The sequence below is a fragment of the Lepidochelys kempii genome, chromosome 5 (assembly GCF_965140265.1).
Source record: "Lepidochelys kempii isolate rLepKem1 chromosome 5, rLepKem1.hap2, whole genome shotgun sequence".
NCBI lineage: Eukaryota > Metazoa > Chordata > Testudines > Cheloniidae > Lepidochelys > Lepidochelys kempii.
This window is the reverse complement of record NC_133260.1, coordinates 72,062,515-72,082,558: the sequence shown is the minus strand read 5'-3', so window position 1 is coordinate 72,082,558 and position 20,044 is coordinate 72,062,515. Positions and strand designations below refer to the sequence as shown.

Below are 20,044 nucleotides of genomic sequence, written 5' to 3'. Positions count from 1 at the left end.
ATCAGTCCAAACAACAATAGTGATAGGGCACCCTTAAAACATAACCACAATTGTGCACAAACAGCAATAAAATGGTCATCCTCAAGTTTATACTGTATAGTAAGAAATGCAGTCACAGTAAATATTGAGGGCCAGATTCTGCTCTCAGTGGAGTTACTCCAGATATACATCAGTGTACCAGAGAAAAATCTTGTCTTGTATATTAACTCTTATAAAGGGAATACACGGAGGGAAAGCAGATGGGAGAATTAAATATATAAACCTCTTATGTATTGAGAAAGAATCCAGCTTGCACTCTTACCTCTGCTTTTAACCCCCTACAAAGGTAGGCAGATAGCTGCTCACATAAATTAATTCTGTTTCCTAGACTTAAGTGAAATGCTTGACATTTTACTATAGCTACATGTGGATGGAGGAGAAAGGAAATGGAAGCTGTTGAATTTCTAGAAGAGTTATGCAGAATACTATAAACTGAAAAGTGGGGTGAAACCTAGTCATACGTAGAACACTAAGGCTGTATCTATCTATATATAAAAAGTCTGTTTTTTACAGTAGGATAACTAATGCCCCTTAGCTATCCTGCTGTAAATCCTAGTGCAGCCAAGACACCTGTAGTTTTTACTGCAAGGTAGCTAGGCAGGGTCAACACTATACCTGCCCCTTCTTAATCTTCCAGTAAAACTACAATGCTACATATATTTCTAAAAAACTTTAAATAAAACTAAGGTCTGACAAGAAGAGTACTATACTTACAGATGAAAAAGGGTGTGGACAACTTTAACACTTGTGACAGGGTCACGCCGGATGGCTACAGGAGGGTAATAGAAGGCAGATATTAGCCCCAGGTAAAGTAAGTCCCTTTTCCCTGGGTAAGGTAACAGGGAAGGTTCCAGAACAATCAGGAACCTTCTGGAGACAATTAAGACAGACAGGCTGATTAGAACACCTGCAGCCAATCAAGAAGCTGCTAGAATCAATTAAGTCAGGCTAATCAGGGCACCTGGGTTTAAAAAGGAGCTCACTTCAGTTTGTGGAGCATGTGTAAGGAGCAGGGAGCAAGAGGCGCTCGGAGCTGAGAGTGAGAATGAGAATGCATACCGTTGGAGGACTGAGGAGTACAAGCATTATCAGACACCAGGAGGAAGGTCCTATGGTGAGGATAAAGAAAGTGTTGGGAAGAGGCCATGAAGAAGTAGCCCAGGGAGCTGTAGCTGTCGCACAGCTGTTCCAGGAGGCACTCTAGACAGCTACATTCCACAGGGCCCTGGGCTGGAACCCGGAGTAGAGGGCTGGCCCGGGTTCCCTCCAAACCTCCCAACTCCTGGTCAGACACAGGAGTTGACCTGGAGTGTGGGTTCACGAAAACAGCCGAACTGAGGGCTGCCATGAAGCTCCAAGGCAAGCAAATCTGCCAATAAGCGCAAGACCCACCAAGGTAGAGAAGGAACTTTGTCACACACTATACTGCTTTTTTGTTTCTTTATTGATTTTACAGGATTTTACCAAGAATAAATAAAGCTGTAAGCTCCAGTTTCCTTCCAAATTTATCAATAGTCTGAATTTTATGTTTTATCATCTTCTAGAATCTTCAAGCTTTCTTCAGTTTTTATGGACCAATATAAGCAGTCTTGATCACTAAACACCATATTTGCTCATTTACAGAGCATATTTTACCTTCTTGCACTGCTGCATCTCATTTGACACAGCCAATGGCAGCACTTGCATCTCTTCTGTAAACTATAATTGGTTTGAAGAGGGGTTTGTATTTTTTTTAAACAGTTAATTCTTGAAATGCCATGAAAGTTTAAAAAATAAGTTGGAGATTGTTTCCTTGATCATTTGTAGCACTCCTTACAATACTGCACATCCAGTCTCATTTATCATTGTAGCTCTCTTTATAGATATATAGTGGAGTCGCATCTTACTAGGGTTAGGTTCTAAAGTCAGCGTGTAAGGCAAAAATCGCATATAGTCAAAATTACCCTTGAAAATCCCTTAAATCGCAAACCAGAGTGCCGCAGGGTGGCCAGGAGCATCGTCTATGATTAGCAACACTTTAAAGTCAAGTCCTTTCTCTTTGAGGTACCGCTTGACCTCTGGAATGAAACACTTGTGGAACCAACCCAGAAATAATGCTGCTGTCACCCAAGCCTTTTTATTTGATTGCCAGAACACAGGTAGGAGATTTTTGTTCTTGCCTTGTAGGGCACGGGGATTTGCAGCCTTGCAGAGCAAGTTCGGCTTTATTAAATGCCCAGCTGCATTGCCACAGAACAACACAGTCATATGGTCTTTAGCTGCTTTGAAGCCAGGAGCTTGTCTTTTTGATTTTGAAGTGTAAGTGCGGTTGGGCATTTTTTTTCCCCAGAAGAGCCCAGTCTCGTCAGCATTAAAAACTTGTTCCTGAAGATAGCCCTTTTCTTCTATGATTTTCTTTAATTGTTCGGGGTAGGCTTTTGCTGCCTCTTCTTTGGCAGATGCAGCTTCACCAGTAGTCTGCACGTTTTTGAGGTTGAAGCAGTTCCTAAAACTGTTAAGCCAATCTTGGCTGGCTTTGAATTCCTTCTCATCAGAAGGCTGTCCCTCTTCGGCAGGAGGTTTCAACAGAATGTAGAGGCTGTCTACACTACACGCTGAATCAGCGGGCGGCGATCAATCCAGTGGGGATCGATTTATCGCGTCTACTCTAGACGCAATAAATCGACCCCCCCAAGCGCACTCCCGTCAACTCCTGTACTCCACTGCAGCAAGAGGCGCAGGCAGAGTCAACGGGGGAGCGACAGCAGTCAACTCACCGTAGTGAAGACACCGCGGTGAGTAGATCTAAGTATGTAGACTTCAGCTCTGTTATTCAAGTAGCTGAAGTTGCGTAACTTAGATCGATCCCCCCCGAGCGCATATAGTTGAATTCGTATAAGTTAAATGCGTGTATGATGCAAGTCACCTGTACACAGAAACAGTTTCCTCTTTCAGACTTTGTATCTGTAAGATTAGCTAATTATAAACTTTTAATTCTAATATTAAACCCTTGCATTTTTTGAAACTGGCAGATTATTAAGAATGAGACATCTGCACCCAATTCTCTCTCAGCTATCACTTAGAATTACATAATTACCAATTTCTTTAAAATATTAACTTTTTAAAATGCTTTCTTTAAAATATACTCACAAAAATGTGATAAATAGATTTTCCCTGCATCTGCTAATATTAAAGGATTATCCACAAAACTGTAGGTCAAAGTGACAAATTTAAATAACAATCCAGAGAATAGATAAAATCTATTTGTGATTATTCTAGTACAGGTCAAATAGAGGATGTAAAAGACTATGACTATGTTTCTGTAAAAATTCTACAAACCCAGGAGATCTCAACTATTCTTTTCTTTTGGTATTTTCTCCTCTTTGGGGTTTTATTTGGTGTCAGGTCTGCTAAAGCTCTACATCAACTCATGAACAATGGCAGAATACATCCCAAAGTAGAGATTAATCTTTGAGACGGAGTATTTGGAATTTCACTTGTTCATATGGTGTTGACAGGGCTTTCATCCACTCCATTTCTGTGTCTACTCCTGCTAATTATTTTTCTTTATAAACATTTCATCCATACTTCATCATGGCATTTGTGCTATACAAACACTGACTTTAGCTGTGAAGGCAAGTAGCTTCCTCTAAGGGAACAAAATCACTGTCTTAGCCACTGCTAAAGACCATGAAAGAAAAATTAAGAAAAAAGAATTTAAAGTATATCTTTGGTGCATGCAGCCCAAGTTCACCCAAAGATTATCCCAAGGCCATTCCCATCCCCAGGTTTACTGCATAAGGGCAACCAATACTACTGATCAGCCTGCAAAATAAATCAAAGCAGGGCTAGACAACTTTTTCATATACAAGCAAGTGCCAATATCAAAGATAAAGAGGGAAAAGACAGCACACAACATGAGGTCCCAGTTAGTGCTAGTGAGAAGCCAGTTCCTATCACTAGCTTCTGCAAAAGAAGGCGGCTTAGTATTCCTACCATGATGCTGTCCCTAGATCTTTCTGGTGATCTCCATCTTTCACATAGACCTTTGGCTTCTAAGAGTCTGGTAAGTCTGAAACACTTTCCTATCTCTAGGTGTTCTTGTTTTCCTTATTTCATCCCAGAATCTTAAGGAGAGAAAGTATCTGCTACTCCCTACTCCTCATTCCTGACTGCAGTGAACGAAGCGGGAGATGACATACTGGAAAGCTCTTGTGAAAATATCATCCTTGATATTTTTAAAGTTTTTTTTTTTTAAATATAATTTTCCTCTTAAATATTCATTGAAAAAACATGACTAGAACTGAATTTAGCATCAAGCAGCTGGTGTAAAAGGCTGTGATTTCATCCCAAACCAAAGCAGATATATTTTCATAATATACTGTAAAAGGGCAATGCAAGGATTAAAATATATATCTGTAGTGGCAAAAAATGCAATTCTTTGACAAACTATCATGTCTGATGGCAGTTTAGACCAGAACGAACAAAAAAAAAGCCTTGCGCTAATGGGGGTGTAGTTTTCAAGCTACATACGGGAAAGAGAGTTCAATGAAAAGTATCTTTTAAAAAAAATTACTACATTCAATAGCAAAAGTGAGGAAGTTACCAAATTTTGCAAAGCTATATAATAAAAATGAAAAATTACTTAGCAAACAGCTGCCATCTGAATTGTGATCAATTGAGGCAGCAAACAAGCAAATGTTGTTCAGCATTTTAGTGCCAGAGAGAGGCTGGAGGCTTCCCAATCTCCCATCCCTCTCAGTCCCTGTTCACCTGACCCCTCCAATCCCTCACTTCCCCATCCATCCCTTTTAACCCCTCCCTCACTACACTCCAACTTCCCTCTCCTTATTTCCACCTACTCTTCTACCCCTAATCACCTACCCTTCCCAGCAATCACTGCATGTATAATTGGTTTTCTTTTCAGAAATAGTTCTGGTGACTTCTGAATATTCTGCTGTACTCAGATTACATTTCCCCAAAATGAAAACACTCCATGTTGGAGCAACATGCCTCCTTTTTTTTTTTTAATTAATTATTATTTTTATTACTACTTCAAAATTCTGCTCTGGGTTGGATTTGAACTCACAATGATTATGCGGAGTGCAGATTCATTGGCTAGAAAATTTCCTTGGCGCTACACAGGTCCTGTGAATCTTAGGTGCTGGAACACCTAGCTGGAGAAGCAAACTATATGTAATCTGATTTCCCCCAAACAGGTTAACAGACGTCATGCACTTTGTTTGGATAACCCTCAACCATTGGAGAGCCTGGTACAATCTCAGCCATGGTTTATATCTATCTGTGTCCAAAAATTGGCTACCAGAATAAGAACTTTAAGGAAAAGAAAAGAAAAGAAAAATACTGGGCGCTGTATCTCAGGAACCTTTTGTTCAAATAACCCCAAATTTAGTTCACTAACCTAAATCATGTACTCCTCTGAGGTACACAATTTCAAGACAATCCGATTCGTCATAAATATTTTAGAGCACTTTGAACAGTAGCACTATAAATAGAAAGTTGGTCTTAATCTTAACTATATTTGTCAAACTATGTCAACAGACTAGACTTCCTGCTAGGAAGTACTGTCGCAGAAAAAAGGCAGTAATCATTAATACACACCAGAATATAAGAGGATATCAAAAACTGGAAGATGGTTCTAAAAACAGTTTTGAAATTGTTTTTATTTTCTTAATGAAAACTTTCTTGAAAGAAATTAGACTTGATCAATACACTTCTTTAAAGATATTGCAAGAAGATTTTTGTCGGAATCTAAAACCAAATAAGATCCCTAAGCATCTAATAACCCTTAAAATGTTCATACAGAAATATTCCAAAACAAAAGGTTACATCAAAAGCTTCCCTGTACACAGGAACACTCTTTTAATACCTTCATATTAGATGCCTCAGTTTCCAGTTTTGTAAGATGATTTGAGTTGTCCTCTAGTTCTTGTCGTAGGTTTGAGTTCTCCATCTTTAGCGCCTCAACTTGCTTTAACAACTGATCATACGAAGCTGCAGCCATCCTGGGCTACCCCTGAACCTAAAAAAACCACAGATTTTTAGTCCAAGTGTTTCAGAAAAAAAGCATTGTGAACTTTGAGGCAATTCTACCTCTCTTCTCTTCCCCAGTTTCTAAAGTTTAATATGAACATTTATTAAATTACTAAATTTATAATCAGTATGACAAATTCAAGGAAGAAGGAAAGACAAGTTGTTAGAAGTTTTATATCTGCTAATCTTAAAAGTACATAAATAAATTGATCAGGAAATATTTATTTAGATATATGATGCAATATCCATTACATGGCTGCTGTACAAGAAGTTAAACACAAACAAGAAGGAGAGAAAGTATGGGAGAATGTTTTTGTGTCTTAGTTTTGTGAGGACAAAAAGTAAAATAAGTGAAAGGAAAAAATGCTCTAAGTCTTAGGGAGACTTACTGACATCAGGGAAGGCTCCACATTACACACAAGGCGTTGACAAGTAAATTGGCAATTACCTAAATATTTATATCATGCTCATCACTGCAATGTAAGCAACAAGAGGAAAGATGTGGCCAAGGTGGTATGAAAGCCATTAGGATAATATTCTTTGCTCTTTGTGTATGACCTGAGTAAAGACTTATTAACAGCTCATTTTTAGAACAATCAATAAGCATTTATAAACTGTTCCTGAAAGACATTCATCACCTACAAATCTCAGGAAGTCACTGGGATTTCTGGGTGACCAGCACCTCTCAAGACCAGGCTTATGGAGACTGTAGGTCAAAGGATAACAAATATAAATATTCAAGAGACTTAACACAAAACATCTTAAAACAGTATCAAATGTAGCAGCAGTCCCAACAGAGAGGTTTTGCAACTGTAGCAGTCTGTACTTCTAGAGACCTGCAATATATTTCCAACACTATGTGTGATCTGATTGCACAGCAGCAGAAATAACTGATTATTTTTAAAATTAAGATATTACACATAGAAAATAGGGAGGAAGAGAGCAGGAAAGGTAAGAAATGACAAAATAAAAGGTTGATTATATTGTTATTACTAACATTTTTATCAACAGAAGCTGTAATTGAAATAGTACGAATTAACAATACCACTAGCAAATCTACATGGATTGGTCAGTAATCTTCATTTGTGGGAAAGTAATGATATTTGTGATTCCAGCCCAAGATAGCACCACTGCCATTCACGTATCCAAATGCACGTTTTTCTGCCATTTTGTAATAATTATATTGCAAAACCAAAAGCAAATTGTGTCCTATGATGACTTTAATAGTTAGCACACAGTAAGAATTGTGCAACTAACATTCAGTAGTATGAAGTAATGTAAATAGGTTGGTCAAATTTGATATATTTCAAAATGACAGTTAATCTCTTAATCATCTGCCATTCAGCAGAAAAATACCAGGCTTAACATTTCATACATGCACACCATCTTATCACCTTGTCAACCTTACAGAAAGAATTTCCTATCTGAATATGTCATAAGACATTAAACCCACAAATCAAAAGAGGAATATAGAAGGCTTAGAAGTTGGTATATTCATCTTCTAGTCATGACTGTGCTACTTTGGGAATTGCCTTAAATCTAAAATTTCAGATTTAAAATCTTGTCTTGAATACACTGCATACATGTACAGTCTGCAAACTATTCAGTACCTTCAGAACTGTACCCAAGACCATCTAAAAAACTAATTTGTTGTAAATTTCCAGTATACACTTTGAAAAGTCTCTCTAATCGACCTACGTTTATTTAGCTCACTCGATGAAAACAAAGCCCACACTGATGATCAGAGGAATAGGAATAAAAGTACATGGATGCTATCTGATAAACCTTCTTACCCTCTGATTTTAGGAAGCAAACTTTCACATCCCAATCATCTCACCTCATTCAAGAAGCTGGGCTAAGAAGGGAATGAATCATTTGAGGAACTGATGCAGTGAGAGGGTGCAAGAGTGTCCCAGAAAAATCCCAAATTTCTTCCATGCTGTGCTCACATTAGGAATGAGGCTCCATTCTGGAGAAATTAAGGCACTCTGAAGTCATTAGCTCTGCTCAATGGAGTCTGTGTTGATAAAAAGTTAATTCTACCTAAAAGGCAGAGTGATGGTAAATAGGTTGTTTGATTATCGTATGTGATGTTACGTGAACATATCAATATTTATATAAAACTGTGCACACACTCTCCCATTTTACATTCGTTTTACACATTTCATTTATTTGTTAACTACCTGCCTACCTAAGAAATACAACTAATAACTGCAGTGTTCCGTTTCTTTCTATAGCTACAGTGAGCAATCCCACACTAGTCCTACACTGGACTAGATCTATGGACTTCTCCATCTCTAATTTCTACAACAGTATTTTATCAGTCTTTAAGGCTTGTAACGTCAACAGCATCTCAGTGTTCATTTCAGGTTATACGATTACACCAGGTGGCAAATTTAATTGATCATTTGCTGCACCTTTGAAATGTCAGGAAGACAGATACCTCACCTTGCCATCTGTTTATTAAAGAACTGCATTTTAAATTTAATCAACAGGTGGTGGTATTATGAGTATTGAGCATCTGCATCAGATTTTATTTATTTATTTTATAAATTGGGTTGGTCAGTGGTGAGAGGGAGAGTAATGAATATGAAACCAAAGGTCAGACTCTGCCGGTCTTGCTCATGCTGATGGTCTTTACTCAAGCATGTAGTCTCCTTGAAATAGGTGGGACTAGTTGCATAAAAGAGTTATAACATCCCCAGAATTCAATGGAGAAAAATGGAAGATGAGAGGATCTGAACAGAGTGGAAGAATGGTAAGTGGATAACCCTAATTAAAAGATTCTTAAATAAAAAATGAGCTCAGAGTTTGTTTGGAGTTTTTTTGGGGTAGGGGTGTTAAAATCCGTAAAGTTCTAATTATGAAAGCTTTTTAAAAAGGCAATGTACCTTTTGTGATATTTATCACAAAGAAAGTAAAAAAAATAAAAGATTGTTCAATATACCAGAAATCTGAAACAGGTTGTAAACCAGGTAGATGCAACTCAAATTGGCTATATGTTTTAATATAATCAGTCCCAAATCCAGTAAACGATATTAGCCTTTAATGTGTCTTTGGACATAACATACTGTGGGGTCACTTTATCAAATGAAAGGGGGGAAAGTTCCACCCCTAAAACACAGTAATAAAATCAGTCCTTTTGGAAAGTCCCTCAGTGGCAGGACTAGGTACTGAATGCTCTCAAGTAACCAAGTTAAGAGGGGAATGCAGCACATGGTTAATTTGAAGCTTGCTTTTCCCCATTCTGCTCTCAGATTAATTCAACTGAGCCAGCAAGCCTCAGAGCTGAATTTAAAAATTGACTTCAGCTGTCCAATTTTGTTTAATTGCCTCAAATTGTTGCTATTAACCAGAAAGCCAATATAAAAATTAAAGAGTGTGGGTTCTCAAAAAACTGAAGATTCATTGAAAGCTGAGGGTTTTGTGGAAGTGCGTAATTTTCATTGGGGGGGAAGGAATGCATTTTGATAAGGACCAAACATTCTGTTTTGACATTTTGGAACAGAACACTAGAATATAAAATAAATTTCTAAATGAAAAATTGACTTTAATTTAAAAAAAATCAAAACCAGAACAAAACATTTTGATAGACATGAAAACACTTGATAAATATTTCCTGTCACAGGAAATTCTGAAAAATTTTGGTTTGTTCTTTTCTGGAATGATTTTTTTTTTTTTTTTGAACTTGTAGAATTTCCCATGAAACAGAAAATCTGGTTCTCACTCAATTCTACTATTCACATTTTTTCAGTTTCCAAATTTCTCCATTTTAGAGACACTGATATTTATTAGCTTGCTCCTATATTTCTGTAAAATCTTGTGTGAAGAAACTCTCATACCAGTCCACACACAAACAGAGGATTATTGTATATATATGCAGGGGAGACATGGAGCCACTAAAATACCGGACATAATAGCTATGCCTTTTTCCTCAGCAAGGTGGAAATAATTCCTTAAAACGAACCTAAGAAAAAGAAGAGTCCCTTAGTCTAGAAACCATCATCCCTAATTCAGAATTCATTTATAGAAAAAACTATAGGGACTTCCCAAGCATTAAACATAAGATCAAATTTCCAAAAATATACATCAAGACTCCAGTGTGTCTTGCAAACCAAGGCCACATGGAAGTGAGGGCAGAAATATGCTGACAGCACAGTTCCTCCTTGCATGATCACTTCCTGTTCACTGAAAAAGTAAAATGACATTTATAGAAACCCTATACAGTGACCTATAAAGTGAGAGAGATCCTCTTGTCCTGAGGAGCAGGCTGAACCAGATGATGCCTGGCCCAACACTGTTTGCAACTGTGGTTAAGATCTTTGCTTTCAAATCTGAAAAAATACAGCTAAGCTAATCAGACCAGTACCAAATTTAGCAGTTGGAAAAAAGAAAATGTTACAGCCTGATTCACACCAGTGTTGCCAACTTTGTGATTTTTATCAGTCTGGCAATATTTAGTGTTTTGCTTCAAGCTCTAGCTACTGGAGTCAAGTTCTTACATGAGAACCTCAGCTTTTATGATTTTTAAAAATATGCTTTTAGAGGTAGAGAAAAGCTTTAAAATGTGAAACGAGTAACGTAAAGTCTTAAAAGCCAAAAAGCAAATAAAAAGAACTCTACATTTTATTTTTAAATTCATGATTTTTAAGCCAAATCTCATGAATCTTCAGTGTTGACAATATTGTTAGCCACCTTTTTCTGTGAATTCCACGATCAGGAAAAACCAAGGCTCAGTTATGATCCACCAAAACCTATAATCCCAAGCAATTCACTTTCTCCTCTGTTGCAGGGGGCCCAAAACCTCTGAGAAAACAGACAACCAAGAGTCAGCTCAATGAGGTAACAGAACTACAAATTTTTCTAGTATAATCATAGACTCAGACTTTACGGCCAGAAGGGACCATCATGATCTAGTCCAGAGGTGGGCAAACTACGGCCTGTGGGACCCTCCTGCCTGGCCCCTGACCCCCTAGCCTGGGAGGGTCACCCCTGGCCCCTTCCCCGCTGTCCCCCCTCCCCTGCAGCATCAGTGCACCATGCCACCAGCACAAGGCTCTGGGCGGACAGGCAGCGCAGCTGCAGAGCCGCAACCTGACCCGGTGCTCTGGGTGGCACGGCTGTAGCGCCGCCAGCCGCCGGTGCTCCAGGCAGCGCAGTAAGGGGGCAGAGGGGGTTGGATAGAGGGCAGAGGAGTTGGGCGTGGTGGTCAGGGGGCGGGGGTATGGATGGGGTCAGGGTGGTCAGAGGGCAGGGAATAGGGGGGTTGGATGGGGCAGGGGTTCTGGGGGGCAGTCAGGAATGAGGGGGGGTTGGATGGGGCGGTAGAGGGTGGTCAAGGGACAGGGGGCAGTGGATGGAGTAGGAGTCCCGGGGGAGCCATCGGGGGAGAGAAGCGGGGCAGGGGGGTCGGACAGAAGGCAGGGGCCGGGCCACACCTCACTGTTTGGGGAGAGACAGCCTCCCCTAACGGGCCCTCCACACAATTTTGGAAACTCGATGTGGCCCTCAGGCCAAAAAGTTTGCCCGCCCCGATCTAGTCTGACCACCTGCACATTGCTCACCACAGAACCTCATCCATCCACTCCTGTAATAGACCTGTAACCTGAAGTCCTCAAATCATGATTTAAAGACTTAAAGTTACAGTGAATCCAACATTTACACTAGTTTAAATCTACAAGTGATCCGTGCCCCATCTGCAGAGGAAGACGAAAAGTACCGAAAACTGGCATGTCTCTCTGGACGTGCCAGTTATACTCCTAACACAATAAGAAAACTTGCAGACCATTTAAGGATCACTTCTCTTCATGTCTATTCTGCAGGAGCGACACTTGGATACAATAGATGCCATTTTTTTGACACAGGGCTTCAAAAATATTCCTATCACCTACTAGCTGAAGCACTAAACCTTCTCACCAGAGTGAGAAATAGCTCCACAGCCATGTCTTCCGAAAAAACAACCCCCTTCTCCCCACACCCACTTAAGGGGGCTGAGTATATTTTTCTCTAATGAAAATGTCTGTAAAATATTTTTAATGCCTACAGTCCATTAACAATTACCTTTCCGTTCACCTTTACTCCATTTTTCAGGTCTTAATATTAAATGTACAGTGCTTTTCTTCTGTAAATTTCAAAGCACTTTATAAAAGGAGATGGAGGACGGAGAAACTACAGCACAGAGAGACAAAGCTCTCTACACTAGTAGTAGTAGAAGAAATAGATCAAACAAGTAGCCTGGGACACAACAGGGAATTGAATCTGGGTTTCCCAGGTTCCTGGTTAGCACACAAACCCTGATCATCCAGTCTCTCTCTCTCCCCAAGAGTTTAATAATTATTCTTCTATACTGTAACTTCTCCCTCTTACTAATACCCCGTGTCTCAGGTCCTCCACAGCACAACAGGACTTAATATCACTGCAACAACCAAAATTCAGTGGCAACATTAATTTATTCCATTGACAATATAGCACACTAATATATTTGTATCTCTTGCCTGTCTTAGAATGTCTCTCTCTTGCATGTGCATCAGGGAAAGGGGAGCTTTCATTTCTCTGAATGTAAGCTGCCCTGTAGCTCAAAATCCCAGCTCCCCAGCACCTAGCTCCAGTGCACAGTGCAAGGAATAGGCACTGAAATCCAATTAATTCCTTTTGTGAGGAAAGCTGGAGAGCAACAGGTGGTTTTACCTGGTTCTAGAAGGGCAGGGCAACAAAAAAACAAAGTTTCAGAGGCCTCCTAACAGCATGTTTCATGGAAGAAATGCTGAATTCAGTAGCATCTGAGAAAAATGTCAAATTCCACAGTCACAGAATTAAGCTATTGCTTGAGAGTGGCTGCAAATTCAGGCAGGTAACAATGCACTGGTTCATACTTTGAAGGTTGCCCCCACAACCACTGCAAGGTACCATGACCAGACTTTAGACAAGTTATAAAGCTCTATTACAGGGGTCGGCAACTTATGGCACACGTGCCAAAGACAGCATGCACGCAAGCCGATTTTTAATGGCACGCTGCTGCCTGCCAAGTCCCAGCTACCAGCCCCGCTCAGCCCGCTGCCGAACCCAGGCTGGGACCCTGGCATGCAGGAGCATGCCATTAAAAATCCTGCCCGCCTGGGCCCACTCTTCTCTGCCCCTCCATGCCCCCGACCCCCGGCAGCGTGAAGAAGCTTGGTCCTGCCAGCTGCTGCTGCAGAGCAGGCAAGCTCCCCCCCGCCCCGCCTCTTCCCCCAGCATGCTGGGTTCCTGCCCCTTCTCCTCTCCCTTACTGCCGCCAATCAGCTGATGGCCCTTGCCAGCAACAGGGAGAAGCAGAGCCTCAGCGCGCTCACTGCTCCGGGGAGGAAGTGGAGAAGAGATGGGGACGGGGCCATGGGGTGGAATCAGGGCATATCCCCTTCAGCCCCCTGCCATGAGCTGCTCAGGGCAGAGGGCTGGGAGCACCCCCATGACCCCAGCCCACACCCCCAGCCCTCTGCCCTGACCCCTGCATCCCCCTCACACACCCCTAGCCTCCTGCCCTGACCCCTGCACCTCCCACGACCCCAGCCCTGACTCCCGCTCAGCCTGCTGCCGACCTAGGTGAACGGAACCCCAGGCTGACAGTGGGTTGAGCGGGACAGCAGCGTAAGATCAGCATTTTAATTTAAATTTTAAATGAAGCTTCTTAAACATTTTGAAAACCTTGTTTACTTTACATACGACAATAGTTTAGTTATATAATATATAGACTTATAGAGACCTTCTAAAAACGTTAAAATGTATTACTGGCACGCGAAACCTTAAATTAAAGTGAATAAATGAAGACTCAGCACACCAATTCTGAAAGGTTGCCGACCCCTTCTCTATTACCCAGTACAGGAACTAGCTGTTCTTACTCTTAAGTAGTAGTCTTCCAGTTGGACTCTCCAAATAAATAGAAACAGAATGAGATCTTCAAAGTTTGGTCCACAGATCAATTTTATATGAAAGGATGCAGAAATTATATGAAGGACGAAGTTATGAAACAAGTTTTGTGCTGCTTGGATGGTGTGCCCCCTAGAGTACTTCAAACAAGCAAAATCAATTTAACTGCCTGTTGTCTACCTATACACTATGTCAATATTTATCTGTTTCCCTGAGTTAAGTGAACTGAAAAATATTTTCATTATTAAAAAGAAAGAAAAAATTATTTTTGTAAAATGGTTTCTATAACTGAAACAATTATTTAAATACCTAATCTTCACATAGGAATGCAGACAATATAAGGTTACAACAGTTCAGTCAAACACATCTGGTTTGGCTTTAATTCTTATCATAATTCAAAATACTTTACAATGAGTATGAATATTAAATAAATAGGGCCCTACCAAATTCACGACCATGAAAAACATGTCAAGGACCGAGACATCTGTTTCCCTCCTCACCCCTGTGAAATCTGTATAGGGTAAAAGCACAGCAAAGACCAGATTTCACGGGGGAGACCAACATTTCTCAAATTGGAGGTCCTGACCGAAATGGGTGGGGGTCCCAAGTTTATTTTTGGGGGCTGCAGTATTTCCAACCTTACTTCTGCGCTGCCTTCAGAGCTGGGCAGCTGGAGAGAGGTAGCTGCTGACCGAGGGCCCAGCTCTGCAAGCAGCAGCACAGAAATAAGGGTGGCAATACCATACCATGCCATCCTTACTTCTGCGCTGCTGCTGGCGTCAGCTCAGCCTTCAGCTGTCACTCTCCAGCTGCCCAGCTCTGAAGGCAACACCACTGCCAACAGCAGCGCAGGAGTTAGGGTAGCAGCACTTCAACCCCTCCTACAATAAACCTGTTGACTCCCCCATACACAACTCCTTTTTGGATCAGGATCCCTACAATTACACCACCATGAAATTTCAGATTTAAATATCTGAAATGATGAAATTTATTATTTTTAAAATCCCATGACCGTGGAATTGACCAAAATGGACCATGAATTTGGAAGGGGCCCATAAATAAAGCTTAGATTTATCACAGCAGAAGTGTTAACTAGGATGCATCAACTACATATTAATCCTATGTAAATAACACATTTGCTTTTACATCATAAAAGAAATTAGAATATATGTAGATATTTTACATTGACTTTTTATCGTATCTCCATACAAGAGTTTAAGAAAGCCCAACTGTTAAATACACCATAAAAAACTGTGTTGTCATTACTTTGTGTTCTTGAAAGTCTTCGTCAGCCCTAATTGGAGGGTGCGGGGGGGGGGGGGGAGGGGAGAAGCAGGAAGGGTAGAGAAAGGGTGGCACACTGGGAAGGGATATCCTCTGCTTACTATCATGCTATGATTTCTAGGCATTTTTAATTGGCTGCAGAGAAAATGAACTGGATATGAACTTTGTGAGATGACATTTAGGTAAAGGATGTGAGAATCTACTGCTGGCAGGTTAGAATTACTTAAGAAATTAATCTGAGTAGTTTACAATAAGCAAAATGATTCTGTGCAAGACTGATTGTTTTGGTTTTTCGTAAAGATTATAGGACAATTTTTTAAAAAATTTTTAGTGTGCTTTAAAATTCAATGTTACAGTGTTCCCAGCCATCCCAACTTTTTGTGTACAATGATATTTTTATACAGCCTCCATTTTAGTCTCTCTCAAATCATTCCTAAAACTCATTCTCTTTAGCATTTTATACAAAATTGAATGTCCATATTTCAAATTTTAATACAACAAACCCTTTTGCCACCAAAAATACATATTGTAACCTGAGGCCAATGCATAACCGCTGTAACCTGTGCCGTTCTTCAGTTTTATATCTTGTCTGTAATCTGTCATCGCAGAGACCACAATCCTGCAGATGTGTAGAATGTTTTGTTGTGATTATTTGTTAATCAGAAAAAATACACACAAAAATACAGAGTACATTGTTTTACAGAACCCTTTTAAACAAAATTTGCAACAGTCTAAAAACTAAGTTGCTACATACATCCCAGGCCCCAATTATTTCCAAATTTAGGCATTTAAAAATGCCAAACACTCTAATAACGTTAAATTGCTATGTCCAGAGCAGAACTACCAGAAGTTACTGGAGTATTTCAAATTTTCATGATCTTTAATTTAGAAAGTGAAGCAACATTAGTGGAACAGCTGTGAGCTACTGCACAGATTTCTCAATTTAGTATGAAGTCAAAGAAATGCTTATTGGTTCAGAGATCATTAAAAATATCAAACTGAAATTAAGCAATCTGAGGTAAGGATTTTTATTAAGAAAGCCTAAATCAACCAGAAATAAGAAAATTATTTTTGCAGACCATTTAAAACTAAATCCATTACAATCAAAATCCATAATCCACAGAGTCCTTCAAGGACTGGTCTCAGCCTTCTAATACTAACAAGCTGAAATGGAAAAATATATTTACCACTTTCTCCTCTCTGATCCATCTGCAGTTTAGTAGTACTCCTGGATTGCTCATTGACACTAAGCTCTTACATAGCAGCACCCATGAGTAATGCTTTTTATCACCTCTGGTTGGCAGGGAAACTATTCCAATCTGGCAGACGATGACCTGGCCTCAATAATACACAGCTTTGTCACCTCCCATCTAACCACAGCAATTCAATATTCCTGGGCATGCAGCCATTAGCCCTTAGGAAATTGCAACTAGTACAGAAAAACAGGAGCACATCTCTTTAGCAACACGGGCTATAGTGAGCTTATCAAACTTGTCCTACATATTCTCTACACTGGCTTCCCAGAGAACACAGCTAAGTTCAAGATCTTGATCCCCATCGTCAAGGTACTCAATGGCCTGGGCTCAAGATACCTAAAAAGATCATCTAAATCTCAGATGAAACAGTGGTTCACAAAACTGCCCCTCAGGCACAACAGAACTGTATATCACAAAGGTAAAAAGGCGTATTGTAGACACCAGAGCCTTCCTGGGGACTGGTCCAGACTTTGGAATGAACTCTCACAGGAACTAAGGACTATCAGACCTCCCCACCTTCCATTCCAAGTGCAAGCTTTTTTAATGTTGGCATTGGTAATAGAATACCTACCAGTGTGTCCCTATTAAAAAAAACTACACTACATTCATCCACTCCACGTGGGGGAAATTATATGAGAAAGAATGAACCACATGTGACAGATGTTAGTCATGTCACTTAATGCACTCTGGAACACTCCCAGATACTACAGTGATGAGGACAATATACGACCCAGAATGAAATACTACACTTTGTGCCTATTTCCATGTATCTTTTTCACCAATGAACTCCTGTTCCAGCTTCCTCTAGCTGAGTATTTAAGTCTGAGGTCTTTTAATCATATTTTCAGTAACATCTTCTCTACCACCATTTCAACCATCTGTGGCTTTTACCACATGTCCCAGAAACGGGCATTCTCCTTGACCCCAAATTAATCTCCTTTCATCACATCAACAATTTCTTCAAGAACTACCGTAACCTCCATAATATTGCCCATATTATCTACTCACAATGCAGTGGACAGGGCACTGGATTGGGACTCTGAAGACCTAAATTCTATTGTTGGCTCTAGCGCTGACCTGATGTCAGTCATTTCACCTCTCTCTCTGTTTCCCAGTCTGTAAAACAGGTCTAACAATACTTATCTCCCTTTGTTAAACACTTTGGGATCTATGGATGAAGCACTAAGAACATGTTATTACTATTCTCCATCTGCTCACTGTTATTCATGCCTTCATTCTCTCCAGTTTAGATCAGCAGATTTTCCTCCCAACTCTTCTCTTGCTTTTGCTAGCTACTTTTAGATTCTACTCCCAACTTGCCACCCAAGTCATTTTGTGACCACACTATTCCCTTTTGCTGTATCTGTGTACAATTAATAAAACAGTACAGGGAGATTTTATATGAAAGATAGTATACAAACTAAACAGTGATTAACACCGTGTCTCTTTCCATCAAACTGTCTCATTTCTTTAATATTTAGTCATCGCTCTGGAAGTGCTCCATTTTACTGCAGAATTCTCCTAGCAACATAAAACCACAACAGTGTTCCTTCTGACAGTCTGCTTCCATGCAGAATGACCACTTTGCATAATTCAGACAGCTAAACAAAGGTCTTCAGAAGTCAGATTTTTTTTGTCCGGCACTAAACTGAAGATTCTTCAGCAGCACTGCTTTAGATGTATACAGCGTTAGATCTGAATAAGGACTTCTACAATTGTCAGTGTAGAATAGTAAAAGAATTGTCAAGGAACTCTATAACCTGTAACTTATTTTTAGATTGAAATCCTAATAGATAGAAACAAAAACAATTGACTTCTATGAAATCTTATGAGTCTGCATTAGTCAATTCTTTTTTTTTGTCGGAAATCAAGTAACATTCAATATATTGTAATCTGAATAGGTTCTGTTTAAGCAGCCCAGTCTTGACAGTCTGGGATACACCAGGAGCTCTGAATTTTGGTTTCATAAAAATATTTCTTTAAACTCCTTTAGTGATTTATCAGCCTAAACAACTACTTTTGTTACCAATGGCTTCAAATTTTTCAATGTAACATGTTGAGAATACATAAGTCTTGGCCTTGTCAGAATCCAGAGGCAACAAAATGTTACAGAATGTCAAATTAAAACACAACTTGTTTAATCTAAAATATGAAATTTCATATATGACATTATAGGTGGATTAGTAATGATCCCTGTAGTTAAGGCTGGCCAACATTTTCCATTGTAACCCTTTGTTTTCAGTTGCTTATAACTGATGAACTAACTATTCAGGTTGAAATTTTTCTTGTTTGGGTTGAATTTTGAGAAAGCTTGAACAAAAATGTACAGCTATTTCAGAGAACAAGATTAGTAAAAAGATGATAGAATCATAGAATATTAGGGTTGGAAGAGACCTCAGGGGGTCATCTAGTCCAATCCCCTGCTCAAAGCAGGACCAACACCAACTAAATCATCCCAGCCAAGGCTCTGTCAAGATAGTTTTTCTAAATTAAAGAAACTTGTACAGTTCTAAATCCTCCATGATTTGGAGTAGAAAACATAAATTTGACAGATATTCCTGAGGTCACAGCAGTGCCTTTCACTGTCCCCCAGAAAATCTGACCAGATTGTAAGTCACAGAAAATCATTAATTGCATAAGCACAACAACTTGTTAAAGGCTCTTAATTCCAAATGCACAGCCCATTCTCCTAGGCCCTGTTAAGCCTTTTGTTTCCTCTATCTATGATAAGCATGAGCTAGATTTCCAGAAGGGACATAAGCAAAACAGATCAAGCCACCTTCCCTTCCTCTGCCATCCATCAAAAAACCCTACAGTTCAAGGGAACGATCAATGGGTTAGGAGTCAGAAGACTACCCATCTAGTTCTAGTCTCACCTCTTTCACAGACTAGCATTATCAAAGAGGCAAGCAAGTATTCCTTAATCTCACAGATGAAAGAACAGATGATTTCAAGTGTCACACAAGGTAACTTTTGGCAGAATGGGGATTTAAACTCTGGCCTCTAGTATTGTGGATCCAAGCCTCAATCAGTTAGCTACATTGCCTCTCAAACTGAATATGCCAAAATCATGCAGCTTTGCTAAGGTGTCTGTAAAACGGGACTAGTACTCCATGCCTAGTAGAGGAAATGGGATCTGATAAAGTATCAGGTGATGGAATTGTTTGTTTTTTCTTTTATTAAAAAACTATTACATTACACACAAAAGCCTCTTTATATGTTATATGAATTGAAAGACAGTAATTACACGACCACATGCAATTTCTTGCATGGGGTATGTACAATATAGGAGACAAGTGATACAATACAATATATACAATATTGTATATAGATCCACAAGCACACAGTATGGTTGAGTCTACCTTAATAAGGGAGTTAAAATTAGTAGCCATTTTTCACATGAAGGAAGAATATGGTAATGGAGAGCAGTGTTCCCTATATATAGGGCCAGGTATTTACAAAAAATAATTAGACTACCTTCCCAGAAGCTTAAAAATTAAGTATTGTCCCTATATTGTCCTTACTGT

General features: G+C 39.6%; 1 protein-coding gene across 7 annotated transcripts in view; it reads right to left on the bottom strand.

Moving 5' to 3' along the window:
* APC (APC regulator of WNT signaling pathway) overlaps nucleotides 1-20,044 on the bottom strand; it is a 189,218-nt gene that overhangs the window by 134,321 nt on the left and 34,853 nt on the right. For 5 of the 7 annotated variants that reach the window (XM_073344697.1, XM_073344696.1, XM_073344701.1 and 2 more), the window contains one exon: nucleotides 5,909-6,061. The exons of 1 other annotated variant lie outside the window; for it this stretch is intronic. In XM_073344697.1, coding sequence (XP_073200798.1) covers nucleotides 5,909-6,043 — 135 coding nt within the window. In that variant the 5' untranslated portion in view covers nucleotides 6,044-6,061. Of the gene's footprint in view, nucleotides 1-5,908; nucleotides 6,062-14,420; nucleotides 14,489-15,794; nucleotides 16,250-20,044 lie in introns of those variants that run through there. One more of the 7 variants, XM_073344699.1, reaches the window with a different exon arrangement.